The sequence below is a fragment of the Copadichromis virginalis genome, linkage group LG15 (genome assembly GCF_057382275.1).
Source record: "Copadichromis virginalis isolate Kocher_CV1m ecotype Utaka linkage group LG15, C_Virginalis_male_GT1.1, whole genome shotgun sequence".
NCBI classification, from domain to species: domain Eukaryota; kingdom Metazoa; phylum Chordata; class Actinopteri; order Cichliformes; family Cichlidae; genus Copadichromis; species Copadichromis virginalis.
In genome coordinates this window covers 6,162,301-6,188,898 of record NC_140632.1, presented here as the reverse complement: position 1 = coordinate 6,188,898, position 26,598 = coordinate 6,162,301, and the positions used below count along the sequence as shown (strand labels likewise).

The 26,598-nt window shown below is 40.9% G+C and overlaps 1 protein-coding gene across 3 annotated transcripts; it reads right to left on the bottom strand.

Annotated features, from left to right (window-relative positions):
• Positions 1-148: 148 nt before the first annotated feature.
• On the bottom strand, positions 149-26,443 carry dpf3 (double PHD fingers 3). 3 transcript variants are annotated; one of them, XM_085431515.1, is made up of 12 exons: positions 26,222-26,443; positions 16,155-16,315; positions 13,723-13,830; positions 10,750-10,883; positions 10,265-10,360; positions 9,945-10,017; positions 9,506-9,547; positions 8,535-8,672; positions 8,273-8,401; positions 3,502-3,614; positions 3,114-3,195; positions 149-2,971 (listed from the first exon to the last, which is right to left on the bottom strand). In XM_085431515.1, exons 1-12 carry the CDS (start codon positions 26,251-26,253, stop codon positions 2,904-2,906), a joined length of 1,176 nt encoding a protein of 391 aa, XP_085287641.1. In that variant the 5' UTR covers positions 26,254-26,443; the 3' UTR covers positions 149-2,903. The 3 variants fall into 3 exon arrangements, 2 of the variants coding, with proteins under 2 accessions (XP_085287641.1, XP_085287643.1); XM_085431517.1 differs by lacking the exon at positions 9,506-9,547; XR_014915081.1 differs by lacking the exons at positions 149-2,971; positions 3,114-3,195 and adding an exon at positions 5,423-6,092 and having other exon boundaries at positions 3,553-3,614.
• Positions 26,444-26,598: the final 155 nt, after the last annotated feature.

Genomic DNA, 26,598 nt, shown 5'->3' with positions numbered 1-26,598 from the left:
TCTTGGCTAGTACTTCAATGTCTAATTGTCAGTTTATGTAAAACAGTTCACTGGAATGAGAGAGTATTCCCACAGGAGAAATTGGAAACATGTCTGCTACTGACCGGGCTATTTTCATTATATGCTTAATATACAAGCAAACAAGAATCAAGCTCTTTATTTTAACACAATAATGAAACATTTATTTTAACAAAACATCACACATTTGGATCACTGTAGTTGATGGCATCACCCCCTCTTCCCCACCCAAAAACACCGTACATGACATTTGTGTAAGGAAGACGCAAATGATATTGAAAACTCACCAGAGAAAAGCACAGTGAAACCCTCAGTGTGTTAATAATGTGTCTATGCTACCTCATGATTGTCAGTGGAAACGTGTTATCAAATACAAACACATAATAACACAAAACACAAATGCAAAATGTGATATCCTGTCAGGAGAAGCACACTATGTGTACTTTGAGGATCATTTTCTCTTTTTCTCATTTCTTCTCTTGAGGTGTTTCGTTTTTGAGAGTCAACTTTTTTTCATAATATAAACAGTTTTCACAGATTTTAGTGCTCAGTCTAACATGGAACCAAGTAAACATTAACCTTATTCACACAGCTGTACAAATGCAGCACTCCCAGAATATATTCTGTTTTTAACTGCATACAAAACACAGGACACAACAGTATATGCTGCTTCCTTGAGAGATAATAATGTATGAAGGTTTCATTATAAACACGTTGCATTGGAAAATTTACACGAGTGGTTCCCAAACTGTTGGAAAGGCCCTCTATATGGATGTTCATTTTGAAAGATGTCTTCACCCAAATGAAAGAGCATGCTGCCAAAGCAACAGGTGATGGTATAAACCTGACCTTATAGAAATGTTAGACAATATGGAGCCTAAAAAAACTAGCAGAAAGCAAAGTCTGATATAAAAAAAAAGATGATAAGAGTGGACAAAATCTGGAAAAAAACTAAGAAACGTGACTTTTTGAAAATCTTCACCCTGGACGAAGCTCCCATTTTCAGTGCCTTGGATGAAAGGTCAAAATGCATAGAAAAGGCTATGTTTATCAAAATACCTGTGTATGTATGGGTAGTTAGAGTGAAACAATAAAAGCTGAACATTTTTCAAAAAATAAAGGCTGTTCCATCAAAGCTTAGAAAGAGCAACTACTTACTGCTGACCAGTCCACAGCATTGGACTTCTAAGCACTTAACCGGACAGGCAACACTGAAAGACTTGAGTATAATAAGAAATGGATTGGATTGCTGTCTGATGAAGAGTTATAATCAATCTCCAATTAAAGATATGATGTATGGTTAGAGGCTAAAATCACAATGCTAGTTATTGAACCTTTTTCACAGAAATCATTTTTAATTAAGCCTTGCTCCTAAATAGAAGATGTTCATTATTGTCATTAGTAACATATCCATTTACCTTCTATGTCAAAATAAATTGATAGCTTAGCTTCAGCGTTTTAGTTGTGGCTTTGTAGGCATGATGGTATTGATTAAACCCTTTTTTTGGTGTTTTTTCTTTTAAAATGAGTGGGCTGAATAGCTTAAAACGTTCAATCAACTCATGGAGTTAGCATGAAATAGCTGGCTAGCAGCAGCTGCTAGTGAAGTTATTTTTTCAGACAAAAACCAAATTCAGCAAAAGTGTAGGAAAATAAATTGTTTAAACTGTGATATGTGAATCTACCACTGCAAGCGTTCCCTTCAAATTAACTATAAAAAACAGAAGGATTAATAAGGAATTGTTTAAAGAACAAAAGTGCGCTCTGATGCTAGCAAGGCTAACGATATTCAGGTTAATGTCAAAATTTACTGAGAAGAAAACCTGTAGCTCTGGCTCATTGACATGTCAGTCAAATAAAGTATGAAGTTGTATTCTTAGCTCACTGAAGATGTAAAATTTTATTTTTAATGAGAAATTTCAGGTATTTATTTAATAAAATGCAATCAGTCTATAATTTGGCTGGGAAGTAGGTGATAGAAAAGGTTTGGGAACCACAGATTTACAGATGAAATTTAGATGAATAATTTTTTAATTCTACTTTTTAAAGTATTTCACCATTAGTAAGGTGTCCTACTGAGCACCACAGTATCCTGGTAACTGAACGAATACAGAAAAACAGACGTGGCTATAAAGTCACTACGCTCCAAAGGGAATGATAGTGGAGGCTGTTTTATCGCCCCATTTCCTCTTAACGCAGGATATAAATTTCACCAAGCTTGACAAAACCTGTGAAAGATGGCATAACTAATACTGAGTCTGTCCAGATGTAAAGTGGGAATGTCACTGTAAAGTCTAAACATAGCAGAGGAGTAGAGCTGGAAGGAGAAATCTAAACAAACATTAGTCAAACTCACTCAAGGTTCCCCCACTGGAGAACTTAAGCTACAAGGGAAGGAAGTGATGCAGCTTCAGCAAATACTTTAGGAGAAACACCTTCCAAATCATACTCAAATAAATCCAAATCAGGGGGGAAAACATGCAGAAATGCAGTTAAAATAAACGTGTACTTCACATGCACATGTTCTACACCGTATTGGCCATTATCAATCTTGCTTTTGCTTTTTGCTGTCTGCTGAGAGGTGAGGTAGAGAAACGAGGGAACAGCAGATCTGCTGTTAGCTGACTTACGCTTAAGATGGCGTATGGCATTTGCATCTGTGAGTGTTGCTTGGCTTTATGAGAGGTAGAGGATCTCTGAGCCTCACACGGGAAACTAAGCCCTGAGCCTGCTAATGCACCGGAGTGTGTATCTGTGGGTATTGTGTGTGTGTGTGTGTGTGTGTGTTGGGTTGTATCTGGGAGAAAGTATATGTCAAACAGTAAGTGCATCTGTACAAATATATATATATTGTGTTTACATGTGCTTTAAAAAATGTGTGTCCTTTATGCTTCTCCATAGGCTGAGGCCTTGTCTTTTAACAAGTCCAAACACAAGTGACAGCTCCAGCTTCCTGTACAGAGAGGAGAGAAGGAAAGGTTGAAATCTTTTCCATATATAGACTTTGCCTGTAGCAGCTTTCAAACATATAATATAATAATATAGCACCACTGATGTACACTAAAAGCTGTCAGAGTGGCTTTCGGCTGCGGTACCTTCAGGAGGCTGGGTCATCGGTGGCTTCAGGCAGTACATGTGGTATCCTCTGTCACAGTCATCGCAGAACAGCAGCTGGTCCTGCATGAACACACAGTCACTGTCATTATTTTATACAATACATTATAAAACAGGGGCTTGCTGGTTGCACATTGCATATAAAATTAAAATCTTAATTAATTTTTACAGACTTTCAAATTTTTTTGCGTACTTGGCTCCATATAATTCTATATCTACACACAGATAATTTAATATGTATTATTTCTCTGATAGGCTGCACACAAGCTGGTGAAAGGTCATTCCACAGCTTCACAGCCAATTCAAAGTGAGAGCCGACATTTCTGGAGACACAAAGGTTGGCACAAGGTTTTCCTCTGTGATACATACATCATTTTCTGAGGTGCCACAGAGGCTGCAGGACTTGCACTCGATGCACTGCCACTGGTATGTCCTGACGGCCTGCATCATGTTCTCAGTGAACTGCAGACATGTCGGATGACCTGTGTCGGGACGATGAGACAAAGACAAAGGGAAGCAGGGGCAGGAGAAGTGGATTGCCGAAAAAAAGTTTACAAACTGTTTTGGAGTGATTTTAAAGTGGATCTGTTAAACTGATTTCTAGCTTTATATTCTTATTCTCTTATTTTGTGACTCACCTAGCAGCTTTGCCCAGTAACAGTTACGTGTTTTGAATTAATTTTAACACTGGCCATCTGTCTGGTGATTGTGAAGGCCAGTGAGTTCATTGTCATGTTCAAACAAACTCCGATCACTGATTAGCAATTTGTGACAGCACATTATCCTTCTGGATCAGTAGATGGGTACACTGTGGTCTTAAAAGCATGAACATGTTTGGCAATAAGATGGCAACTGTACTAAGGGGACCAAAGTATCCCATTTGAATGTCCAAGCAGAATTCAACTCATCAGACCAGGCAGCGTTTCTTTCAATGGTTCTGTTTTCCAATTTTGGTAAAGTCATGTAAATTCTACCCTAACTCTCCTGTTCTTAGCTGACAGAAGTAACACCTGGTGTGGTCTTCTGCTGTTGTAATCTGTCTGTTTCATGGTTTGATGCTTTGTGTGATGGCTAGGACGGCTGTGTGGGAAAATCCCAGTGGATCAGCACTTTCTGAAATACCCACCATGCACCATGTTTGGCACCAGCAAACATGGCGCATTCAAGATCACTTTAATCCCCTGTCTTCCTGAACTTTAGCTGGTTGTGTTGTCTACGTTAATGGAGTGGCTGTAGCTCAGCAGGTAGAGCAAGTCATCCACTAATTGGAGGGTTTTTGGTTTGATTCCCGGCTGCTCCAGTCTGCATGCCAAATTGGACAAAATAATGAACCCAGAGTTGCTCTCTGAAGCATCCAACAGAATATGAATGTTAGATAGAAAAGCATGTTGTTGTTTCTGCTCTACTCAGGTAGATTAGAAAATCCCTATATAAAAACCTTTATCATTTACATATTGGACCGGGTTGTTGACCAGGTGTACCTAATAAAGTGGCCAGTGTGTGTCCTTTTGCCGCTCTCCAGGTGGTTTTGCTTTTTATGTTTTAACTTTCATTTCATTTGCCTTTAAATTGTTTTTAGTTCATCCAAATGCGTTACATTTCGTTTTAGCTGCTTGCTGTGTAGCACATTGACCAATGTCTGCTGTGTTTAAATGTGCTATATATATATAAAATGACTTGGCTAACATTGTGAAATATTTCCTCTAATGTGATCTAGTTCACACACAAAAAAAGGATTTGACTCTTCACCCAGATGGCTGCGTGTTTCTCTGTCTTTGTCTTCTATGACAGTGTTGACAGTGTATACAGCAAGTGATTATATGACATGAAAACAAAACACATGGAATCATGTGTGCACAGTTAAACACAGCCGAGACATATTTTATCCTCTTCTGGTAAAACTACAACCATGACAACACAAAAAGAAATGTGTAAAGTGGTCCTCTTGTTGCCTGCCTTAATAACATTGTTTTTTGTAGCCTGCCCACATCATCACAGTTATGAGAGGACAGTCATAAGTACACTGGTGTCAATGGGGTATCAATGAGCCATATGCAAGGGTGAACTGACATATATCTGGACTGGGAAAGAAGCCCAAAACACTGATCGCACTGATCCCTCTAAGCCTCATGGGTAAAATAACAAGGAATGTGACCTGTGTAGATATTTGAGTTACTGCCGTCCTCACAAATTACTCTAAGGAATTGCAGTTGAGAAGAAATCCGCTGAGACACTTTTAACAGACATCCTGTTGGCTTAAATGGATAATGGAGTGGTGACTGGCTCTTACCTCGCTGCTCACTGTCCTCTTTAGCTAGTGGAGTGACTTGAGAGTCCAAGTGCCTCCCTCCCCCATGTCACGTGTTCATTTTACCATGGAAAAGTCATGTTTTTAATTCCTTAGTCCGTAGTCCACAGCGCTATCAACGTTTTTGGTCCAGATTTAAGTGGCATGTAGCAAAGATGTATAGTTTGTTATATTGATTATCTGATGCAAGCAAAGTCAAATGTAAGGACATTTTTATTTATTTATTTTTTTGTTTATGAAAAATGGAAAATGGCTCAACTGTTGAAAAATCCACGAGGATGGTAAAAAAATATATGTTAGTGTGTCCATGAGAAACAAATTCCCAAGCAGAAGCATATGTGAATATATATCCTGCATCCTTTCCAAGACACTTTCCAGAAATGTCTTCACTGTGGTTTTCTGCGGTCCATTATGTGCCTCATGAGTCTTTCATTGTTCCCTCAATTAAAACTTTAATGGCAGAAGGCTCAGCTAGTCAAGTTGTCCCATTATTAGCTGTCAGCAACTACATCACTGTCTGAGAACGAAATATCTTCCAGCTCTGCATCTTCAAAGCCATGAAACGTGGAGGCCTCGCTGTCTGACGCGCTGCCGAACAATTCTTCGAGAGTGCTCCGCTTCCTCCCATCCTTCTTCGCTCCTCCTCTTCCAGCTACCATGAAAACATCAGCATCAGAGCAACACAGACAAGGCCACACAGTCTCCCAGTTGTTCTAGCACACTCTACCGTAGTAAGACAACATCTTGCTTGCTGAAATGATTCAACCAAAGGTTTTTTGCTGAGATATCCAGCAGATGCCGTTTTCGGCTAGTGTGGGAAACAAAACGGGGGGAAAAAAGGGGGAAAAATGCAGCCACATGTGCCAAAGGATAATGCATGAAAACTGAGCAACAAAAGAGTGAAAGCATGTTGTCTAAAGGCAGAGGTCTTTACTGATGAACGAGGCTGACATGGAGAAGCATGCAGGATGGAAGCAAGCGGCAGATTCTGCAAATTCGTATGATTCTTTCCTGTGGTTGGCTCTCAGTTCTTATGATCTGAAAGGCTCATTGACAACCCCATTGAAGAGACACTTGAAAGCTTTTATTGCACACCAAAAGCATCTAAATCTACATTATCACCTGAAGGTACAGATTTGTTTGAATTTTTGGGGAACTTGTTCTGAAATATAGAAGGACTACATTAAACTGGGTAACAACATGTACCTCCCCTCATCTCCCTCCTAAATATATGTGTGTAATTTATTCCTTTATATTTGATGCAAACTTTTAAACTGCATCACATCTGTGGCCGATAGAGAAACACAATTTAAATCCGTGTGGCAAAGATAAACATCGCAAGAAAGCGAGAGATACACATGAACAAGATCGTGGACAAAAAGGAAGTAAAGAGAAACAAAAATGAGATGTGTAGTAAGACTTAAAGTAAAGTATGAGTCTAGCAGACAACACATTTCTGATCAATGAAGTGATTGATACAACTCACACACAGCTAGAGGGCAGTTAGCTTAGCTTAGCATAAAAATGTAGAACGGGCAGGAGCGGTGGGGTTACAGGCTCTTTCATGAGGTAACAACAACTTACCAGCACACCTAAAGTTCACATTTTGTTTTGTTTTTTAAATCTGTTTAAAAACCAAAAAGGAGATTTTGTTATCTCTGAACCAAACGAGGCTAACTGTTCCTTTTAAATTGGACTAAGCTAACCTAAGTGTACTGTGTTCTCATGAAAGTTTCTGTAACTTGCTGGAGTTTTTATGAGATGGAGGTGTTAGCCGATGCCTAGCCCCAAACACAAAGGGTCATGTGCTGTTTTTGCCATGCCTTGCCAGGGTTAAACCCTCCCAACAATATAGCTTCAAGTGCTCATGCCTACCCTCCATGGCAAGGTAACAGCACATGGGCAGCCTAAGCTTATGGAGAGGGGGGCAGGCTTAAGACCACCAGGTGGAGGACAGTAATGGCAAAGCTGGAACAGATGGGACTTTCAGGGGGTGAAGCAAGTGCTCATCACCCACCAGGGACACCATGTAATAGATGCATAAAACCTAACCTTATGCATGGTATCAAATCTCATACTTCAGTATTTACGCTTAACTAATAAAAAAAATAGTTTCCACTTGAGAAATTTTATTGTCTTTCCACTTAAGTCAGTGGGAACAAAGTTGGAAAACAACTAGGAAAGCCAGTTAAACTCCAGTTACTGAGCTGTTGTTGTCACATACGTACAGAGTTTTCTTAGAGTTACGTACATTCGTTAGAAACTTTATTAGCAGGCACACAAATCTGGCTGTGAGCACAGTAGCCATTCCCACAAGTTGCTGAAACCTTCAGGTTACAAAACACAAGCCAACTGGAAGAAAGTTGGCTTAAAGGAACGATGGTCGTAAAAGGAATAATGTGGGTTGTTTCAGGCAGAGGATGAACTAAGAGGTGGCATAAAGGCCCAGTGTTTGATAACAATTTTCATTCTGAAATACGAATGATACAAAGCTACTTTAGTACAGACAATTAATAAAAATATACAGCTGGAAATGAGCACAAATGGTCCCCATTAACTTAGTGTTAAGCTTAGATGGTGCAAACTGTATATGAACAGACACATGAGTTGTATCAATACTTTCATGTCACTCTTGGCAGAAAAGTGAATGGGCACATTCTTAGTACGCCTTCTTGCTGTCCTACTGAAATCACTAATATGGCATTCACTTTTTTCTACTAAGTCTACTGGAGGGATTATATAACTATTGCAATTCAATCAATTAGTGCTTAGGCAAATACAAAATCTCAGGTTTTCACATAAACCATCTATGACCAGTAAGTGAGGACTCACCAGAACGTCCGCAGTCAGAGCAGGACACCAGCTCCTCTGCTTGTCCTGTTTTCCTGTTGGAGTCCTGGTCTCCCAGGCAGAAGTCACAGTAGTCGTTGGGGATAACAGCACCATCAGGGCCCTTTTGAGCTGTTAGCAGGAGAAATAAGGGGAATGGTCCACGAGCTTCCATTCAGTCTGAGCTTTCGTAAGTAAGTGCAAGTTTTTGTGACCTGGAAATATCCCGTTAATCAGTATGATTAAATACCAGCCAGCAACTTACGTTTATGGTTCTCTGAACTCTGAGGAGAAGACGGAGCCATCTCTGGTTCCTTCTCCTCTTCTCCCTCCTCCTCTGCCAGGTGAGTGTGTGTGTAATGGTAGCTCAGGCCAGGCCGGTTCTTGTAGCGCTTTCCACACACTACAGATTTTTTTTTTTAGATCACAGGAAAGTTAAAACCATGAAAACTGCACACTGTCAGGTGAAAACATCAGTGTATGACACTGGTCTAAGTTAGTTGCTGTGAACACCTAGAGAGTCAGTGGAAGACGGTAAGGCGGAACCTCTATCTGCGAAATAACTACAACTATTTGTTGCTAAGAAAATGTTTCCTAAGGTAAATAAGTGGAACTATAGCAAAGTTAAAAGAAAGACAAAGACTTAAAAGAAAAATCATCTCATTTATTTATATTTCTATATATACATAGAAGTATTTTATAAGCAAGTTTATTGAAACTTTTAACGCTGACCTAGACTTGTTATGATATTTTCATGTTCATTTAGGATTTTTTACATGGGTACACTGGCCTTGTAGCCATTATAGACGTTTCTCATTACACAGCTCTCTGGTGCATTATTGATCCAGCTATTTCAGCCTTAACAACAATTAACCAATCAATTCTATTTTCAAATATATAGAAATAAATCAAACCAGTGCTAACACTTATCTAAGAATCGCACACAGCTATAGAGAAACCTATTAAGCATGCACCCCTTAGATGAGCTGGTGTTTAAGCATCAGTTGGCGCATGCTTTGCAACAAGCAAGCATTGAGGCATTAGGTTTACTGTTAGCATCATGCAGTGCTTGCACAGGGATGCCTAGACTACCTTAAAGCAATTAAAGCATTGCACATATTCAGAGCATTAGCATTCAGTCAGTCAAGGACGCCAAATGCCCACTAGCAAAAAGGCCATTCATAAAGACAGCTCAAGAAGCTCCTAGAAAGACAAGATGGAGACAGGTTAAGATACCTTCTTCAGCCTTTTTTGAGTTATACTTTTGTTTGTATCTATCTGGAACAGAGAAGACACAAAAGCAAACAATATCGGAAAGACAGAACAAGACACAAAAACGAGGATGAAATTCATCTGTCTGAGGCTCAGTCAGTATCTCTAGCCACAATTCCCGCGGCAATCCATTACTGAGGAATTCTGTCCAAGTACGAAAGTGGCATGCTGGTCAGGTCTGGATTAACAGCAAACTCTTTCTTCATGCTGCAGAGGACTGCTCTTAGCAACAGAGAGAGGGCTTTAAAATATATATATATATATATTGATACACGTGTTTTTTCTCTTAACAGCCAGATCTCAGGAGAACACAGTATCTCTGCTCTGAGAAAACACAGTGACTGTAATCGCACCGATTGCAGGATGGTACATGTACAAAGAATGAAGTTTTCTTTGCCCTTACTGTCACAGACATAAGGTTTATCCTGGTCCTCGATGTTAACGGGTTCTGCCCTTCTGCGGCTCGAGCCTCGGTTCTGAAAGGATACACAAGACACTCGTGATCATCCATTTATTTCCTCCAACACAAGTTAAAAAAAAAAGCTTACTGTATCCTATAATGCTGGTAAAGTATTCTGCTTTCAGGTTGATGGTGGTGTTGAGTCTTAACTTATTTGGATTTTGTAGTAATGTGACAATTTTTCTGTATTGTATTCTGTATTGCATTACAATTCAAAACACACACCGTCATATATAAATCCTGTTTTTGCTTTCGACACTCACTTTGCCTCTGTTTCTGTTCTTTCTCTTCGGAGTATCGAGTTCAAAGTCTTCATCGTCATGGAAGCCATCCCCATTTTCCTCTGCCTCAAGTACTCTCTGCAGAGTGCAAACGCAAACAGAAAGACAGGGGTTAGACAGAGGTAGCATTAGGTCTCAGGAAGCTGGAAATATATAGATACAGACATATTTACAATTCTCCTGGTTAATGTTTGATTTACTTGTCAGGGGGTTTTCATTGTCATTTGTTGCAGGAAGACATCAAATCTACCTGGCCAATTTTCAGGGAAAGTTGGTGGAGAAACAAAACTTGAGATGCTGCTGTGATTTATTGAAAAAAAAAATCCATGTCTTTACACTGGCTGCACCTCAGAGAAGAGTGGACTTCGGGCATTGGCCAAATAAGATGTCAAATGAGACGCATACATGAAGTTAAAGGGACCCCTACTGGTGACATATACTAATCTTCCTTATCTTATTAACCATACCTGTATTTCTAGCAATGTCTCATCTTCCTTACTGAGGTTGTTTTTTTTCTCCAGCAGGTTGTCCCCCCTTAGTAGGGCCTCCAGGGCTGTGGCCTCCCCCGGTGCCCCCTCACGCTTTGGAGCCAGTTCTGCTTCTGAAGAGAGAAGGCGAAGGAGGGAATGACAAAAAGGAAACAAAGACCACTTGAGGTGGCATGTGTATGTGTCTGTGTATAGCAAGGCAAGTGTGCATCAACCTGTGTGTTTTAATCCCACTTTTTCATCCCGGCATTTCGTACTAAAGTGGCTAAAAGCTGTTAACCTGTGGTCAGGCAGAAAGGAGCACTTGGGGTGTAAGGCTGCTATAAGTAAAGCTCTTATGTGAATGCATCCTTTCACACTGCACCTCGTGCTTCTCGACACTTACAAGTACAACTGTACAGTATAAATCTCCTGACAGAACCACAGTGATGCTCAAATCTATCTGTAAAAAATGTAAAAACATTTTTTATTGCAGTATGCTAGATTAAGCTACTAAACTGAAAACATATATTCCACCATAAGAAGTCGCCTGTGAGCCATGCAGCTCATGTCGGCCTGTGCTCTCCAGGCTGCCGCTGGTAAGATAAAATCATATAATGATGATATTAAAGAAAAATAGAGTGACGGCATTTAAAAGTAAATATATCTTCCTATAAATACAGAGGAAGAAGAAAGAAGCTCTGTGGTTACTTACACGTGTATTTAGTTACATTTTGCCTAAATGCCTCAAAGTCATTCGTTAACAGGTCGTCTGGTCCATTTATTTTATTTATCGTTTTATTATGTGAGGTGCAGTTGTGGTAATTTAGCACAGATGGTAGGTGACAGAGTTGAATGATTATCATCGGGGTGGACGAGGTTTTATGAGGAAGGAGGGAGCTTTGGGAATAATGAAAAGCAGGCTACCAGATCCAACATCAATAAAAGATAAGACAAGCGTGCTATGGGAAGGAAATTAGCCAAATACATATATTTTTAAAAAACACTCACTGCTTTTAAGCCTGTAATATTTCTCATATATCTCATTCTTCTTTATTTCTCCCCCTATCTAATCTCCTTCATCGTTCCTGCTTTTGCTCTGTTCATTTCCACAGAGACGAACTTGCTGCAGCAGCCCTGCCTCTTTGTCCTCTCCTTTCATCTCTAATACCAGGATGAGAGCCGAATGAAACTAAGGCTATGATAAGAAAAGCAGGGAGCGAGCACAGCTGCTGAGGATGTAAGACACTTATTGAATACAGAGCTTCTGTACCTCTGCGTCTTCCCTCCTCCTCTTCCTCCTCCTCTCATTTGTCTTTCTGTATGCTATGACTTTGTGCTTGCACTGCCTCTGTGTTTTCTTCATTCAACCACCACTCTGCCTCCCCTCCCCAGCACATACATGTTGTCCTTTACTTTGGTCTCTTTTGACAACCTCCTTCCTGTACATGAAACCCACTTTCCTCCTCTAGATTGTCCTTCATTCGTGTCTTTACCTTCTTTTTTGGGGCTAAAGAACACATTGCCTCATTTAATACATGCATGCACAAGTTGCCTGGATTTAAATTCTTAGGTGTGCATCAATAATTTCACATGTAAAGTCCAGTTTACTCATCTTCAGCCTGTGAAAGCAGTTGCACAACACCTTTTTTCCCTCTGGAGGATCAAAATAGGTGACAGAAAGAGGTTTCTGGATGTTTGAAAGAAGTGGTCCCGATGAAAGATGCTGCTGAGTTGCTTTGTGAGATTTTGATAGTGACTTCACAGTCAGGATATCTTGGCTTCTGCTGCTCCTACACAGATCTCATGTGTTTTGTTTTAACCTGCTATATAGAAGACTAGTTGAGAGGACAGAAAAATGGTTCCTGAAACCCTAACATGACCTGGGACGTGAAAAAGGAAAAGCGAAACTCTACAAGAACAAGGAATTCATATGTGGCATGGCTTCTGTGTATTCACAGAGACAAACCTCTCTGCTCAGGAAGCATTAAATAAACATAAAGCATTTTGCAAAAGCCCACGAGGGGAGAATTCACATTCTTCTGTTTTGTTATGATAGACATCTGGTCCAAACTACACAATAGGATATCTCAAAAACAAAAGACAAGAATTCTGCACTTCTACTCTCGGCGTCCGAAAGTTTTGCATGCCTCTTTAACTACAGTGTTACCTTCTCTAATTTCTTCTGTTTTTATGCAAGCTTGTTGGTTGATGAGCTGGTTAGCTGTAGCTTTTGTTTTTTTGTTTTTTTCTTGTTGTTTTTTTTTCCTCATCAGAAGGACTCTCTGTCCTCATCTTGAAAGCAAAGCAAGTCATTCTTAGCGGAAAGCTCCAGAGTATTAGATTGCATCTGGAAGACAGCGAGAGGGGAAACAATAGAGTAGAAAAGCAGAAACAAAGACTTGCCTTCATTCCCCTCCTTCACAGGTTCCTGATGGGGGCATTCCTTTTGCTAAAATCCCAACCCACCCGTTATAACACACACTCTGTATGCATGCATGGATGCACACACTCATAAGAGAGAACACACTTCCACCTCATAGGACTCACTTACATTGTTATGCCTCATGGACAAATGATTATAGAGGCCCAGTTAGGGTGCTTCTGTGGTGCAACGGGCAGCAAGAGTCGTGTGTGTGTGTGTGTGTGTGGGGGGGGGGGGGGGGGGGGGGTATTTGTGTGCCTATGCATATGTGCGCCTATAGCCACAGAACAGAGAGAGAGGCGGCATTGATTCCAGGGAGAAAATGAACCTGGAGACCTGGTAGGAGAGACGAGCTAACCCGAGCCAGATGGCCAGGCAGCAAGCGTGCGCAATAGCTACATGCAGATACCCAGCAGCACAGAGGCCACAAATAAAACAGATGTATTTATGTGACGGCATGAATAAATAAAATAAAATGCATTAAAGTAGGCTCCGTTGCGTAACTGTGGGTCTTGACTTTCACTGCATGGCTGTGCTGTTTGTCTCACCTAGTCGAAGCTCACACAGGCGGAGCTGGGGATCCAGGGGAGGGTGGAGTCGCCTCTTCTTTCTCCAGCAACGAGCGGGGTAGGTATACATCTGTCCTGCTGCCTGGCCTGGAAACACACACACATACACACACACACATATGTATCCATATATATGTACACACAGAGAGTCACACAGGCACACAGGAAGAATTTTAACAACCACTGGCAAGCATACCATTTTAACAAACCTTGCATTGAGCTCTGCAACACACAAACACAGTAATGCACACAGAGACCTGGTCTTTCCTGACACTTAATATGTTGCAATATGATTTCAGTAGTGCTCAGGCACTACCCCATATATTCAGAGGGGTCCAGCTCTTGTGATCAAATTCTAGAGACTATGTATCACTCGCAAGCTAAAATTGCAGCTCTTTGAAGACTTTTAATGACATTTAGCTGAGAAGTACCAAAAGATACATCAGTATGCTAATGTTGAGAAGATGCAGTTTTACTTTTTTCCAGTCAAATGCTGTTTGTTCTCAAACCCTAATCGTATTCCACCAATAGCCACGTAGGAGGGAGAGATGAAAAACAGGGGTTTTAAGTCTGCATGAGCGGTGAATAAAAATCAAGAGATGGAGGGGGAGGGATAAACCTAGAATAAATGCATATAATGTGACTTAGGTCTGCCACAAAGTATAGGGTGTGGCCTGAAGGGCTTTGCATACAAGATGGAGAGCAGGCTATTTGTGTCCAGCTCCCAGTAAATAGCAGATTGTTCCCTTTGCCTTTACAGAAGAACCAGATGTGCACAATGCATTCTAACTGCTTAAGGATAAATCAGCAAACAGTAACTCGGGGAATATACAAAAGATGAGCTGGCAGACTTTTTTTTACTGATGGAGGAAATCCATTAATTCATATTTATCAGTGTTTTCTGATATATGTTTATTAACTTTCCTGCAGCGAGTTGGGCAAGAAGATTGATACCACTCTCATGCCTGTGCAGTGAAGATGAAGCTCCAGCATGAGGCTGTTCATCTTAGCTTAGCGTAAAAACTGGAAGGCAAAAGCTAATAGCTAGCCCAGCTCTAAATTCACCTACCAGAACTTGTAAAGCTCGCAAATTAACATGCTATATTTCACAGTCATTTCCTGGAGTCTGCACTGGTTTCCTGGCAGGCTCATTTCAATATTCCCTGAGGAGTGATTGTTTCTGGCCAAAAAATTAATCCAGCAGTAATTCAGACTTTTGACTTTTGTTAGCAGATATACTGTATCGGTGAGTGAGTTGTAGACTGACTGTTTGTATATTCATAGTCAAGTCAAGGGAGCTGTTCTTCCTTCTTTTCTTAAATCTGAGAAAGTAACTTCTTTCTGGCCAAAATCATAATTCAGATCCCAAAAGCAAACAAATAATGTGGTTCTTTTTAAAGTCTTTTTTTTTAGTTTAAGTTCTTTCAGCTCCAAAAAGAGTTACTGTAGCTTTATTGGCCAAAAAAAGGTTTATTATAAACATAGTGTGCCATGTCACACAAAGCATAAACTACACTCACAAGATTTGATGAAGTTCAGTTAGTTGATATGTAATATCTCCTAGACACCGATGATACAGGATTTTTAAGACGAATACTAATGCTGATATTTAGTGATTTAAAAATCCAATAATCTGATATGTTGGTCGATATTTTTTTGCTTTCAGACACACAAAACAAGAACAGATTTCCTTAACATTTGTTAGGGAAATGTGACTGCCCAGTCTGCTGAGAGCCTGATAGGGATGTTGCAGAGCGCCCTCTGGACAAACTATGCAAAATAAAAGCCGTTTCTCCTGTCTGTTCACTTTTTGAAGTATTCATTTATCAGATGGTAAAAATGTCAGTACTGATAGATCAGACCAAGGCTAATATCAGCCGAAAATATTGGCTCATTGATAAATTGGTTGGGCTCTAATATCTGCCAACTTGTAGCTATAGAGGTATAACCATAGCCCAGGTACTTTATTCAAGATATTTTTTTAGTTGATTTATTTTAGTAAGAGGAAGACATGCACCAAATGGCCTGGGGCGGTTTCAAGTCTGGGCTGCTGCGTTAGCCTCATGGCATATGGGTTATTTGTTTAACCCAGTGAGTTAAATGGTGCACCTACTCAAGAATGATTTTTATTTTTTTATTCGTGAATAGAGCCTGATCAGGTCTTTACATATGACATACTGTATTTAGTGACTAAAAAAATCCACACTAGTGGCAGTACAGATTAGAAGTTTACATTTTTACTACTGTTTGCATTCAGTGCTGCAGCCAGTAGCTGTAGCCTTATGTTGAATTTTTAAACGAGAGTGACATCAATCATCTCCCTGAAGCAAAAAAATGCAGATATCTCCAAATGCAGACTTAATGAATGAATAACTTTTGCTACATTTTTCAACCTTTGCGGTGTTTCTCACCTGGCTGACGTTGGTGCTTTTCCATCCAGATGTAACAGTTGTTCTGTGCCACACCGGTTTGTGAGTCCAAGAAGGGCATGCGCACGCTGCGCTCTGCACAGAGTCGGGCATTGTAGTTCCTACAGTGTTCGATGGCCTCCTTGTAGAACTGGTCGCCAAGCCTGTCCACAGAGAAACACGAAGAACATGTTAGGAAAACAGGCACACACAGCTTTGATTCCAGTGTAATCCATCAGGTTTGTTAGCATTAACTTCTATATCAACTGCCCCATTCATTCAACATCTGAATTAAATGCATTATATGTGGCTACTGAGTCACTCACAACAACTGTTTATATCTTATTAACTAAATGCTAACATTTGTGGATCTTTAACGCCACTAGTATAAATTGGATATCAGCTGGGTGTTAGTATAATACAAAAACTTGTTCTGGCTTTACAGCATAAAGGCAGCTGAACTGAAAGTGATTGGCATTAGAACAGTGAGGACAAATATAACAGGAAATGATTAGGAGATGAAATGTTTCATGCTGTCAAATTTGTAGATGACTAAGTGTGCCACAATGAAGTCCACACAACAGATGTGCTATAAACAGATGTGCATCGACTGATAAGAGGATACAAATCAGGATGTGAACCATCAATAACCTACACAGTCCCAGTCTCACAGCAGGATTTCTGCAGCTAAGATCATTAGAGTCAGAGAGAACAAACCAAGATTTATTTGCTTCCCTTAATGATTAAGTCTTTCTTAAATGAGACACATGTAAAAGAGACTTTTCTGTTTAGCATGAAATCCCTGATCATTTAATCCAATGCAGCATAATTAGTGTCAAGGAGGTTGTTTTCCATAATGCCACAAGGACTTTCTGTTGCTAGGCTGGAACATATCGAAAGCAGCAGAACAGCGTCAGTTTTTCTGTTTATTTACATATCATAGTCTATCTGGCTGCCTATCACCCGTCTCTCTGACTGGCCAAGCTAAGACGGGCGGTCTGTGGATACTGCGCACAGATATGTAAAGAATGCCAAGCTGGACAAAGACCAGCTCTCTGGTCACACTGAATCTCACAAAGATGTGCAGTGTTTGGAGATGGAGGTTGCAGAGGGTGAAGGAAGGAGGGATGGATAGTGGGAAGGGAGAAGGGTAAGAAGTGGAGTGACTAGCAGTGGAGCGTGAACCAGGTAGTGCATGCATAAGATGAAGGAAAAGAGGGGGTGAGTGTCACATAAGAAGTAAGAAGGGGGTGCCTACTTTGTAAGAGCAAAGAGGACATAAATAGGAATAGGAAGAGAGAAAACTGAACAATCGGACATGTGTAGAACAAATGGCAGCTGCATGTTTTTCATATTTGTTAAATGTGAACCTCAACTTTGGCTATACTGGTGCATCTGGACAAGGATGTTTTCCTTGTTTTACTCCCCACATGTTGCATCTGCAGGGAGAACAAAGGCTCGTCTAAACCCAGAACCCTCTTTACTGGGTTTGACCACACGTCACAGTGTAGAAGGAATCATGCAAATCTGTACCTTTAATTGCTTGGTGACCTTTTTGGCTCTCAAAATTTAGCCCAACAATTAGCTTTAGAGGGTATAGTTTTGTAGAATGTAAATGCAGTAACAGAAATGGCTTTTTATGGGAGGCAAAAAGTCCTAGTGGAAAACATATCACATGTCTGGAAACATACAAAGGACTGTTGTGTCCTATATCTGGATGCACAGCACTGCCTGACACACGCACTTCAGGTAAATCATCACATTTAACTCTAGTTATTCGTGTTATTAAGGAATGATAATTGCAGAAATGCCACTGAAATCCCATCAAAGCTCACTGTGAATTGTAAAATGGCCTGTATTTATATAGCGCTTTACTAGTCCCTAAGGACCCCAAAGCGCTTTACACATCCAGTCATCCACCCATTCACACACACATTCACACACTGGTGATGGCAAGCTACATTGTAGCCACAGCCACCCTGGGGCGCACTGACAGAGAATTAATTGTTATCAAAAGTATATTTAATCTAATCCACAGTGCTACAAAAATGACTTTGGATTAATGTCAGAGAGAAGCAGCTCCTTTCAGAAACAGGCAGCCAGCAGAAACTCCAAGATTGCTACCAGGCAATAAACAGTCCAACAAGTGATACCCATAAGTCCACAAATATAAGTCAAACTGCTGTTTGTGTTATAGATTTCTCTAACTCAAATCTGCTGGTGACTGTGGACTGGAATTCGTTTATATCAGGAATAATTCTCTTCATGTTGACTAAGGTTTTTGTGCAGAGACCTCCAGAAATGAGGGATGCAGCTGGTGCTTTTTGTGACACGTGTTTTTACAGTATGAGACCAGCAGTCACAGTGATCCACTCAAATCCAAATCTCCAGAAGAGACTTCCTGTCACATAACTCATGTTCCCAGAGGTAAAGTGTTATCTCTGCTGTCACTATCAGTTGGCTAGATTGAATTGTGTGTGTGTGTGTGTGTGTGTGTGTGTGTGTGTGTGTGTGTGTGTGTGTGTGTGTGTGTGTGTGTGTGCCTACGGGTATTTCTCCTCATCCTTCCTCCCTCATTTTTTTCCCTCCCCCGTGTCATCCCATATTGCCTGTACGTTTCTGTCCCGTTTCCGACAACAAAGCGTCTGCATAACCTCCCCGGGCGGCTTCATAAACTCTTACGTAAGTGAGTGTTCGTGCACAGCTCGTTTGCCTGCTGTGCATTTGTCTGTGTGTTGTATTCATTACGTGAGAGTAAATAGTGTATGAGGATGCCTCCGAGACTTCTGTCTGCGGCTTGCGTGTCCTGAGACATTCTTACCCAAACTTGATTTGACTATCCTCAATTGCTCTGTGCTCCAACCGTGAGTTAACTGTATGGCTGAGTGCAGTGATGGAGCTTATGTAAGGCGAGTTTTGCATGTCAGGGAACGCATTCCTCTTGGACACCAGCTTCCTGGATACTGATGGAATCTGCAGTTGTTAAGTGTGTTTTTGTGTCTGTGTGCACCACTACGACTGTTTCAGCTCATTCCATGCTGGCACAAAAGAGCTGTGTATACAACAGTCAGTATAGGTTTCATTGGTCTTGGATCACTATTTCATTCTATACCTATAGGCGCAGGTAGGTCTATCGGTAAAAGCTTACAGAGGTAAAGAACATTTCAATCCCATCCTTTGTTCTGTGTTTGGACATCAGGGGCTATTGCCCTCACAGGTACCCATTAATGATGTATCACAGTTAAAGGGAGACATCATTGAACAGTTGAGGGGCTAATTTCATTTGCATTCAGCTCAAGGCGAGCAAACAGGGTCTGACACGCACACATGCTAGAGAAGGAAGTCCAAAAAGGGCTAATGAACGTTATGAATATTTAATGTGGTACTCAGTCCTTAGCCAAGGGGAGTGGAGGCTCCATTAATCAGTCTTTGTGTTTGGATATCTCCTGTCATTTCTCTTCATCAGTCTTACTCGTATCTGTCACTTTCTCTTCCTCCTCGGTGAATTGAATATTTAGCCACTGAAAGAACTCATCAACAGCAAAATAAATCACTGTCATCCGTCTCTTCACATTTGTGTTAATCTCTCAAGACTCTCTGTTTTCTTGGTGTTTTGATCCCATCTCAGTTTGCTATAATGTGCTACTGTATCTCACAGCCGATTATTTGCTTTGTTTTTAATAGTCTTTGCATTTTTAACACAAAAAGAAAAAAAATTGGCCCCCAAAATTTTGACCTGTGTTCTCAAATGTGAACATTTAACACTTTCGTTCCCATGTGTGATAAACTGCCTTTACTTATTATCCAAACCTGTTGACTTGAAAAAATAAATTCTATTCTATTTTATTTATATGGTGCCAATTCACAACAACAATCACACGACCACCTATGAGGAAGCACTTGGTGACAGCGAGAAGGAAAAACTCCCTTTTAACAGGAAGAAACTCATGGCTCAGGGATGGGCAACCATCTGCCGCGACCACTTGGTGGTGAGGGGAAAGAGAAGACAGCAGAGAGACAGGACAAAAGACACACTATGAGAAACAGAGCAAGAGTTTAATAATAACTAATGATTAAATGCAGTAGTGGTATATAAACACACAGAGAGTGAAAACAGATAAGCGAAGAAGAAGTGCTCAGTGCATCATGGGAAGCCCCCAACAGCCTAGGCCTATGCCCCTGCAGCATAACTATGGGATGGTTCAGGGTCATCTGATTCAACTTTAAGCTTAATTGTTAAGTTGCATTAATTTAACAAGGGTGAGTTATACTGGCTTGTAAAAGTTAAAAGCACTTTAGTGCTTAGTTTAACAATTTTTTGCAATAAATAAACTCACAAAACGACATTATGAATGGTCACATAAAATAAGAAAAGTGTCATGTGCCATAGACTGACAGTCTGTCCAGGGTGTACCCCACCTCTTGCCCTATGACAGCTGGGATAGGCCCCCTTCCCGCAATTCTGTTTTGGACAGGTGGAAGAAAATGGATGGTAAAATTAATGGGCTGATTTTCTTCTGAACACAAATATGAGAAATTATTGCATCTGCTAACATGCAAAAATTATTTTTGTAGGTGAACTCCAGCAAGCACCGACTAATATAGTTCCAATTCTTAACCACAAAATGAGACCCTAATTACAGCATATTAAACTGTCTGAGCCTGCTTTTGGACGGAGCGTTTGTGTGTCTGGGGGCAGGCATGTTTGCAGGTGTGAATGCATAGCAGATTAAACTGTTGCTCTTTCACTACAGTTATTTGGAATTTTGAGATGTAGGCAGCTCTTTATCACACTAGTTTATAAACTGGGCGGATATCAGTCATCAAGGCCATCAAGGCCAGGTTTTTAGTACACACTATATGGACAAAAGTATTGGGCTACACCTTTTAATCTTTGATTTCTGGCATTTTCAGTCCAGTTGCCACAGGTATAAAATCACACACCTATCCACAAACATTACTGAAAGAATAAAGAGTTTACTGAATCTGAGCGTGGTGCTGTAGTAGCATGTAACATTGCAAAGTGGAAGTGTTAAGGAACACAGCAACTCAACCACAGCATGAAGTGGCAGACCATGTAAAGCAGGGGTCGGCAACCCTGCACGCCTGCCACAGCTGACACGCCAAGGGTTAACTGATGGCACAAGCTGGACTGGCCATCAGGCAAGATGTAACGGTAATGGTATAAACAATGAAAGGTGGTGGATTGGCCAGATGCTGGCCGGTGTGTAAAAATAACTCAGTTGTTTGGTGGTGGCTATGGCGCAGCTCCCAGAGGCCAGCAAGTGGATGAGGGGAAATGGGAGGCAGGTCCGAGTGTCAGGTGAACTGAACTTTGGGTAAGAAGTTATGACCTGCAGTCTATCTGGGTCAGATATACACCAAGTTTAGGTGTAGTTTATTTTCGTTGTGCTGACTTTACAGTCAGTTACAATAACTCGTACTGTGTGCTAGCTAGCATGACGGAGTTTCTATACACCTGGGTGGGTGCTATGATGTTACTGATAGTGAACTTTATTTTATTCATAAGGTTAGTTAGTAGAGTTGCCAACCGTCCTGTAAAAAACAGAATCGTCACATATTCAGAGAAAATATTACGCATTTCGTATTGAGCTGAAAAGGAACACAGTTTGTCCTGGACTTCAGCTAGAATGAAAGAAAAGACACAAAGCTGGAGTTATTCTGTGTCTTTTCAGCAGCACGTTTAAGCTTGATCAGCTGTTGTTAGAATTGATTTAATATTAATTTCTAGTATCAGCTGATGTTTGTTGGAGCCACAGCCGTAAAGCTTCTGGTCATGATATCGGTTTGGATATGTGGTGAGAGGGAAACATGAAGATGAAACCAGGAGATGTCCTTACTGAATCATCAGAGCTGGACAGGTGATGGAGAAACAGGTTTACCTTTTAGGTGACATGAATGAGTTGAAGGGAAGTTATGAACTGTTTCTGAGAGACAAATAACACCAGGATCCTTTTCTATTTAGCTGACAGCTGGTAACTGTGCAGGGGCGGGTCTAGAAAAGTTTTGCCAGGGCTCCAGGTAGGGCACAAACAGGGAAAGTGGGGCACAAAGAAATACTTTTCTTTCTTATTCTCATTTAAAGTGTCTGGTTTTTATTAAATAATTATCTAAATCTTACAACCAAAGTTTTTATCTGACGTAAAATGTATAGAAATCATACATATACCAACAATACTGGAATCCACAGCTGTGCGTGTTCATGGAGCTTGCATTTTCACCTGCTGGACATCACTACCTGACAAGTTTAACTGTCTTTAGAAAATTACAGAGGCCTTATTGACAGTATTTGGCTCTACATATCTGTGTGAGCAGATTTTCTCTCACACGAAGAGTGTCCTCAGGTAGCCATCTGAATGCTGGACACTCGGGGACCTGTGCCTCTGAGTGGGAGAGGATAGATCACATTAACATGTGTGTCTCTGTATTAACAGAGATACACATGTTATTTTTCTTATCATTGTTGTGAGGAGACCATAAATAGCATTTGCATTTTCTGTTTTACAGTTCATTTGAATTCTTGTTATGGATAAAAAAAAGTGTCTTTTTTTTGTTTCAAAATAGCTGATAACTTTTTGCTGATAGCTGCAAACATCTGCGAACAAATATCATTCTATAAAGTTTTTCTATATAGTCTGTAACTGTTAATATAGAGCGTTATTAAATTTATTGCTAATGCAATCATATGGCACATTGACTTCTGAGGAGATTTTAGATGGCACTCATCATCAGAAAGGTTGCCGACCCCTGATGTAATGTTACAGAGCGAGGTCATCGACTGATGAGGCTCATAAGTTACCAACAATCTGCTCACTCAGTAAATTCAGAGTTTCAGACCTTATCTGACATTAACATGCAGAACTGTTTAAATGTTGTGTGCCTGGACGCAAGTCAGAGGTAATGGAAAGCTGTATGGGCAATGCTTTCACAATACAGTAATTAGGATGATCTCTGTAACATTACACAGATGCATCTTTCTAATAGACTGTGCTGGACAGTACAACATATACACAGCATCTCGAAGGAAAGTTAATAGCATTAGGGAATGCTGGAGGTTAACCACATATTGAGCAAAAGATGGTCAGAGGAGATCAAATCCAGTATAGGAGTAAGTAGGAGCCCTAGGGGGATGTGTGAAGCGGGGCAACAGCATGTGGGTACTGATCGGCTTCTTTGTGTAGCACTTTGTAGGTCGAGCAGTGTGAAGCATAGAGAAGGGAGACGGAGGAGGAGGGGCCAAGGAGGCAGAATGGGAGGGAAAGGGGGTGGCGGGGTACAGGGTGGGGATTCGATATGTCCTGGGGCACACGTGTTCCCTTTCAAATCCTGTCACACTCATTTTTCTCCCAAACACACAAATGACCGTACACACGAGCACATTCATGCACACACACTCACACACTCCTGCCTGTACGCAAACAGACACACAAAGGGAGTAAAAGGGAAAGGTGCAAAGTGCAGTCTGAGGTGGAGGGAAGAAGGAGAGAGGCAGGGCAAACAGCTGAAGAGGAAAGGGTGTTGCAGAAGGGGGGAAACCCTGAATTAGATGCTCTTGCTGTTGTTTTGCTGAGGGATGGGTGGAGGACCAGAGACACCAGAAGTCAGGAGAGGTGAAGGAGTGGAAGGTGTAGACATGGCTTGACCCATACGTCATTTCAACTCAGCATGAGCATTACTGGAGGAAATGTGGAGGATAAAATGTTTGTCCAACATAAAAGATTCTATTTTGTATTGTAAAGGATACCACATGCTTATCTCTCAGCTCTCCAAAGTCTCACATATACCCATAGAGAGAGAAAAATGTTTCCATGTGCAGAACATGGAAAAAAAGATAAAGCATTGATCACTGCTTGGAGGTTTCCATTTAAAAAAAAATGTTCCTGTCCATTTAATTGTCTGTGCCTGGAAACCATTCTATTCCCATTCCCTGAGCTCGGATAGACAAAGGCCAGGGTTCAACCCAGCGCTCAGAGTGTAGTATAAATGTATGCAGCAGGACTAAATGCAGCCAGACAGACACCCCTCCACCCACCTCCATCACTCACTCACGCTCCCTCTCACAAGAACTGGGGGAGGGGCGCACGTCTACGCAGACATGCAAAAAAAACCAAAAACCCCACAATAAAAATCCACGACCCCAAACACACTGACAACCCTACATCTCTCTTACATTTCCTCTAATCTGAGTTCAAGTTCTCTCAATCCTTGTGCAAACACAACCAATCCACATCCCACCTGAGCTCTTTGGTTTTTATTTACAAATCCAACTCTAATGAAAGAAAGTAACAGGCGCGATATGCACATCTCTACATATGAATCGCAGCGCTTATTTGAATACTTCTCATGTCGGCTTCTCATTATCCCACCCGGCCTCCCAGGATTCAATTACCAAAAGTCTTTTTGAAAATGAGAATTTGAGTCAGTCGAGGAAAATATGCATTGCTAAACATGAGCGAGCGAGTCCACAAAGCCAGACATATTTACTGCCATGTTCCTTATGGTTATAATTCATCTGTCAGAGCTGGGCACTGACAAGAGAGCAGGCTAGATTATTACCACGTCCTCACTGAGCGCGCATTATTAACGTGCCACATCCTGAGTACGACTCAGAAGTAAGGCCTTTTGTTTCAAACACAGTAGACTCTGTCTAAAACGTAGACCGCGACTTTACTTCCCAAGGTTGTAACTCACATGTTACTTGATATTGGGTCTTACATTCCAACACATTACACTTCACATACACTTTTCATTACAGTTGCCTCTCATATTTTGCTCTGAGCTTATACTAGTATGTCTGTTGTGGTAGGTGGGGTCCTGTGTCCATATGCATATCGCTTTCCCTTTTTTGCAGATATTAGATTGGTGGGGGGTGTCTATCTGAGAAAGCCCTGCTGCATGCAAAGGGCAGATGGGACTCCCTCCCTCCCTCTGCCCCAGCATCAGCCTGTCTTTTTCTTTTTCTTTTTTTTTTTTTTTACGTGTACCTCCGTTAACAGATGGACCCAGCGAAACACTGAAATACTGGGACGCTCTCTAATCTGCTGCTCTACATGCACACAAAAGCAAACACATATACCTTCATTCCCTACAGCCTAATCTGTTTCGGTACAACACAGAAGCATTAAGTCCCCCCCCCCCCCCCCCCCCCTCCTCCACACAGTAACCATGTATGACATGTTTCTGGTTGTCAACAACAACAAAAACAACAACAATAAAGAGCTCTACAAAATAAGAGCATCATTTCAGAATCTATTTTAAGGGACCCGCAGCAGCATTCCGTTCAAATTAATAAAACACTTGCCTCTTGCACAAGAAACTGTCAAACACTGCGCATTCCACATGACCAGTGGTAAACATCTGCCGTCAGCCAGCAGCAGGGGCGGGGGGGACATGCATTCTGTGATATAATGAAAGTTGGTTTTATCCCCTAAATCTTTACTCTACTTAGGATCACATCCCATTAACCTTTTTTTAAACCCATGCTCATATACATTATTTTTCTACAAATGCATTTTCAAACCGCCAAGATCGGCTTTAAGCAGTTTATTACTCCACGCACACAAATTAAAGTTAATGTAATAACCTGCTGTGCGTGAGCTTGTCAGGCTCAGACAAGCACGAGTCGCGCAGTGGGAGCTTTGTGTCAGTACATGCATTATATTAACTACACAAATATCCCCGACAAGGAGCGCAGGCAAACTTCTGACAGACGAGGTTTTTTTTAATTCTATTTATTTTTAAAAGTGGAATGTCCGCAACTTTATGCATAAATGAAACTGAATGTAGTCATTTGCGCGCGGACTGGTGATGTTTTCCGTTCGCACACCGTGCATAAGTGCATGCTTTTATATTCGTATTGCACAATACAGCAACTAGGCAACGGTACCTGAAGATACGGAGACTGCCCAAGTATATACTAAAGGTGTTAAATGTTAGACTTATTTAAAAGCGCGTGTAATCCCCATACAGTCATAATAGCTCGTTACATTCATCTTACACGATGCAGTAATTTCGTTAAAATAATAATAACAAAAAAGAAATGTACTTACGATTTCAAAGGATTATGAATGACAGTCGCCATCTTCCTGTAGGACTATAACGTAATATTCCAAATCTCGGTGTAGTTTGGGACCCTTATGAAAAAAAGAAAAAAGAAGAAAAAAACAGCCAATGCGGTCCTGTGCGCTGTGCTCCCTGCCAATACAACACCAGCATCAGGACTTTAGGCGTGGCTTCAGATAAATCTGTCAAAATGAATGCCCCAGACCCCAGATTGTGATAACACCATGAAATTAACTTGATTTAGCCTTATCATTGAAAACCACAACATGAATGCTATGTAGCATGGGATACTATTACAGTCTCACTTCTAATGTTTTTTTATTTTTATTTATTTATTTATTTATTTGGGGGGGGGGGGGGTGTT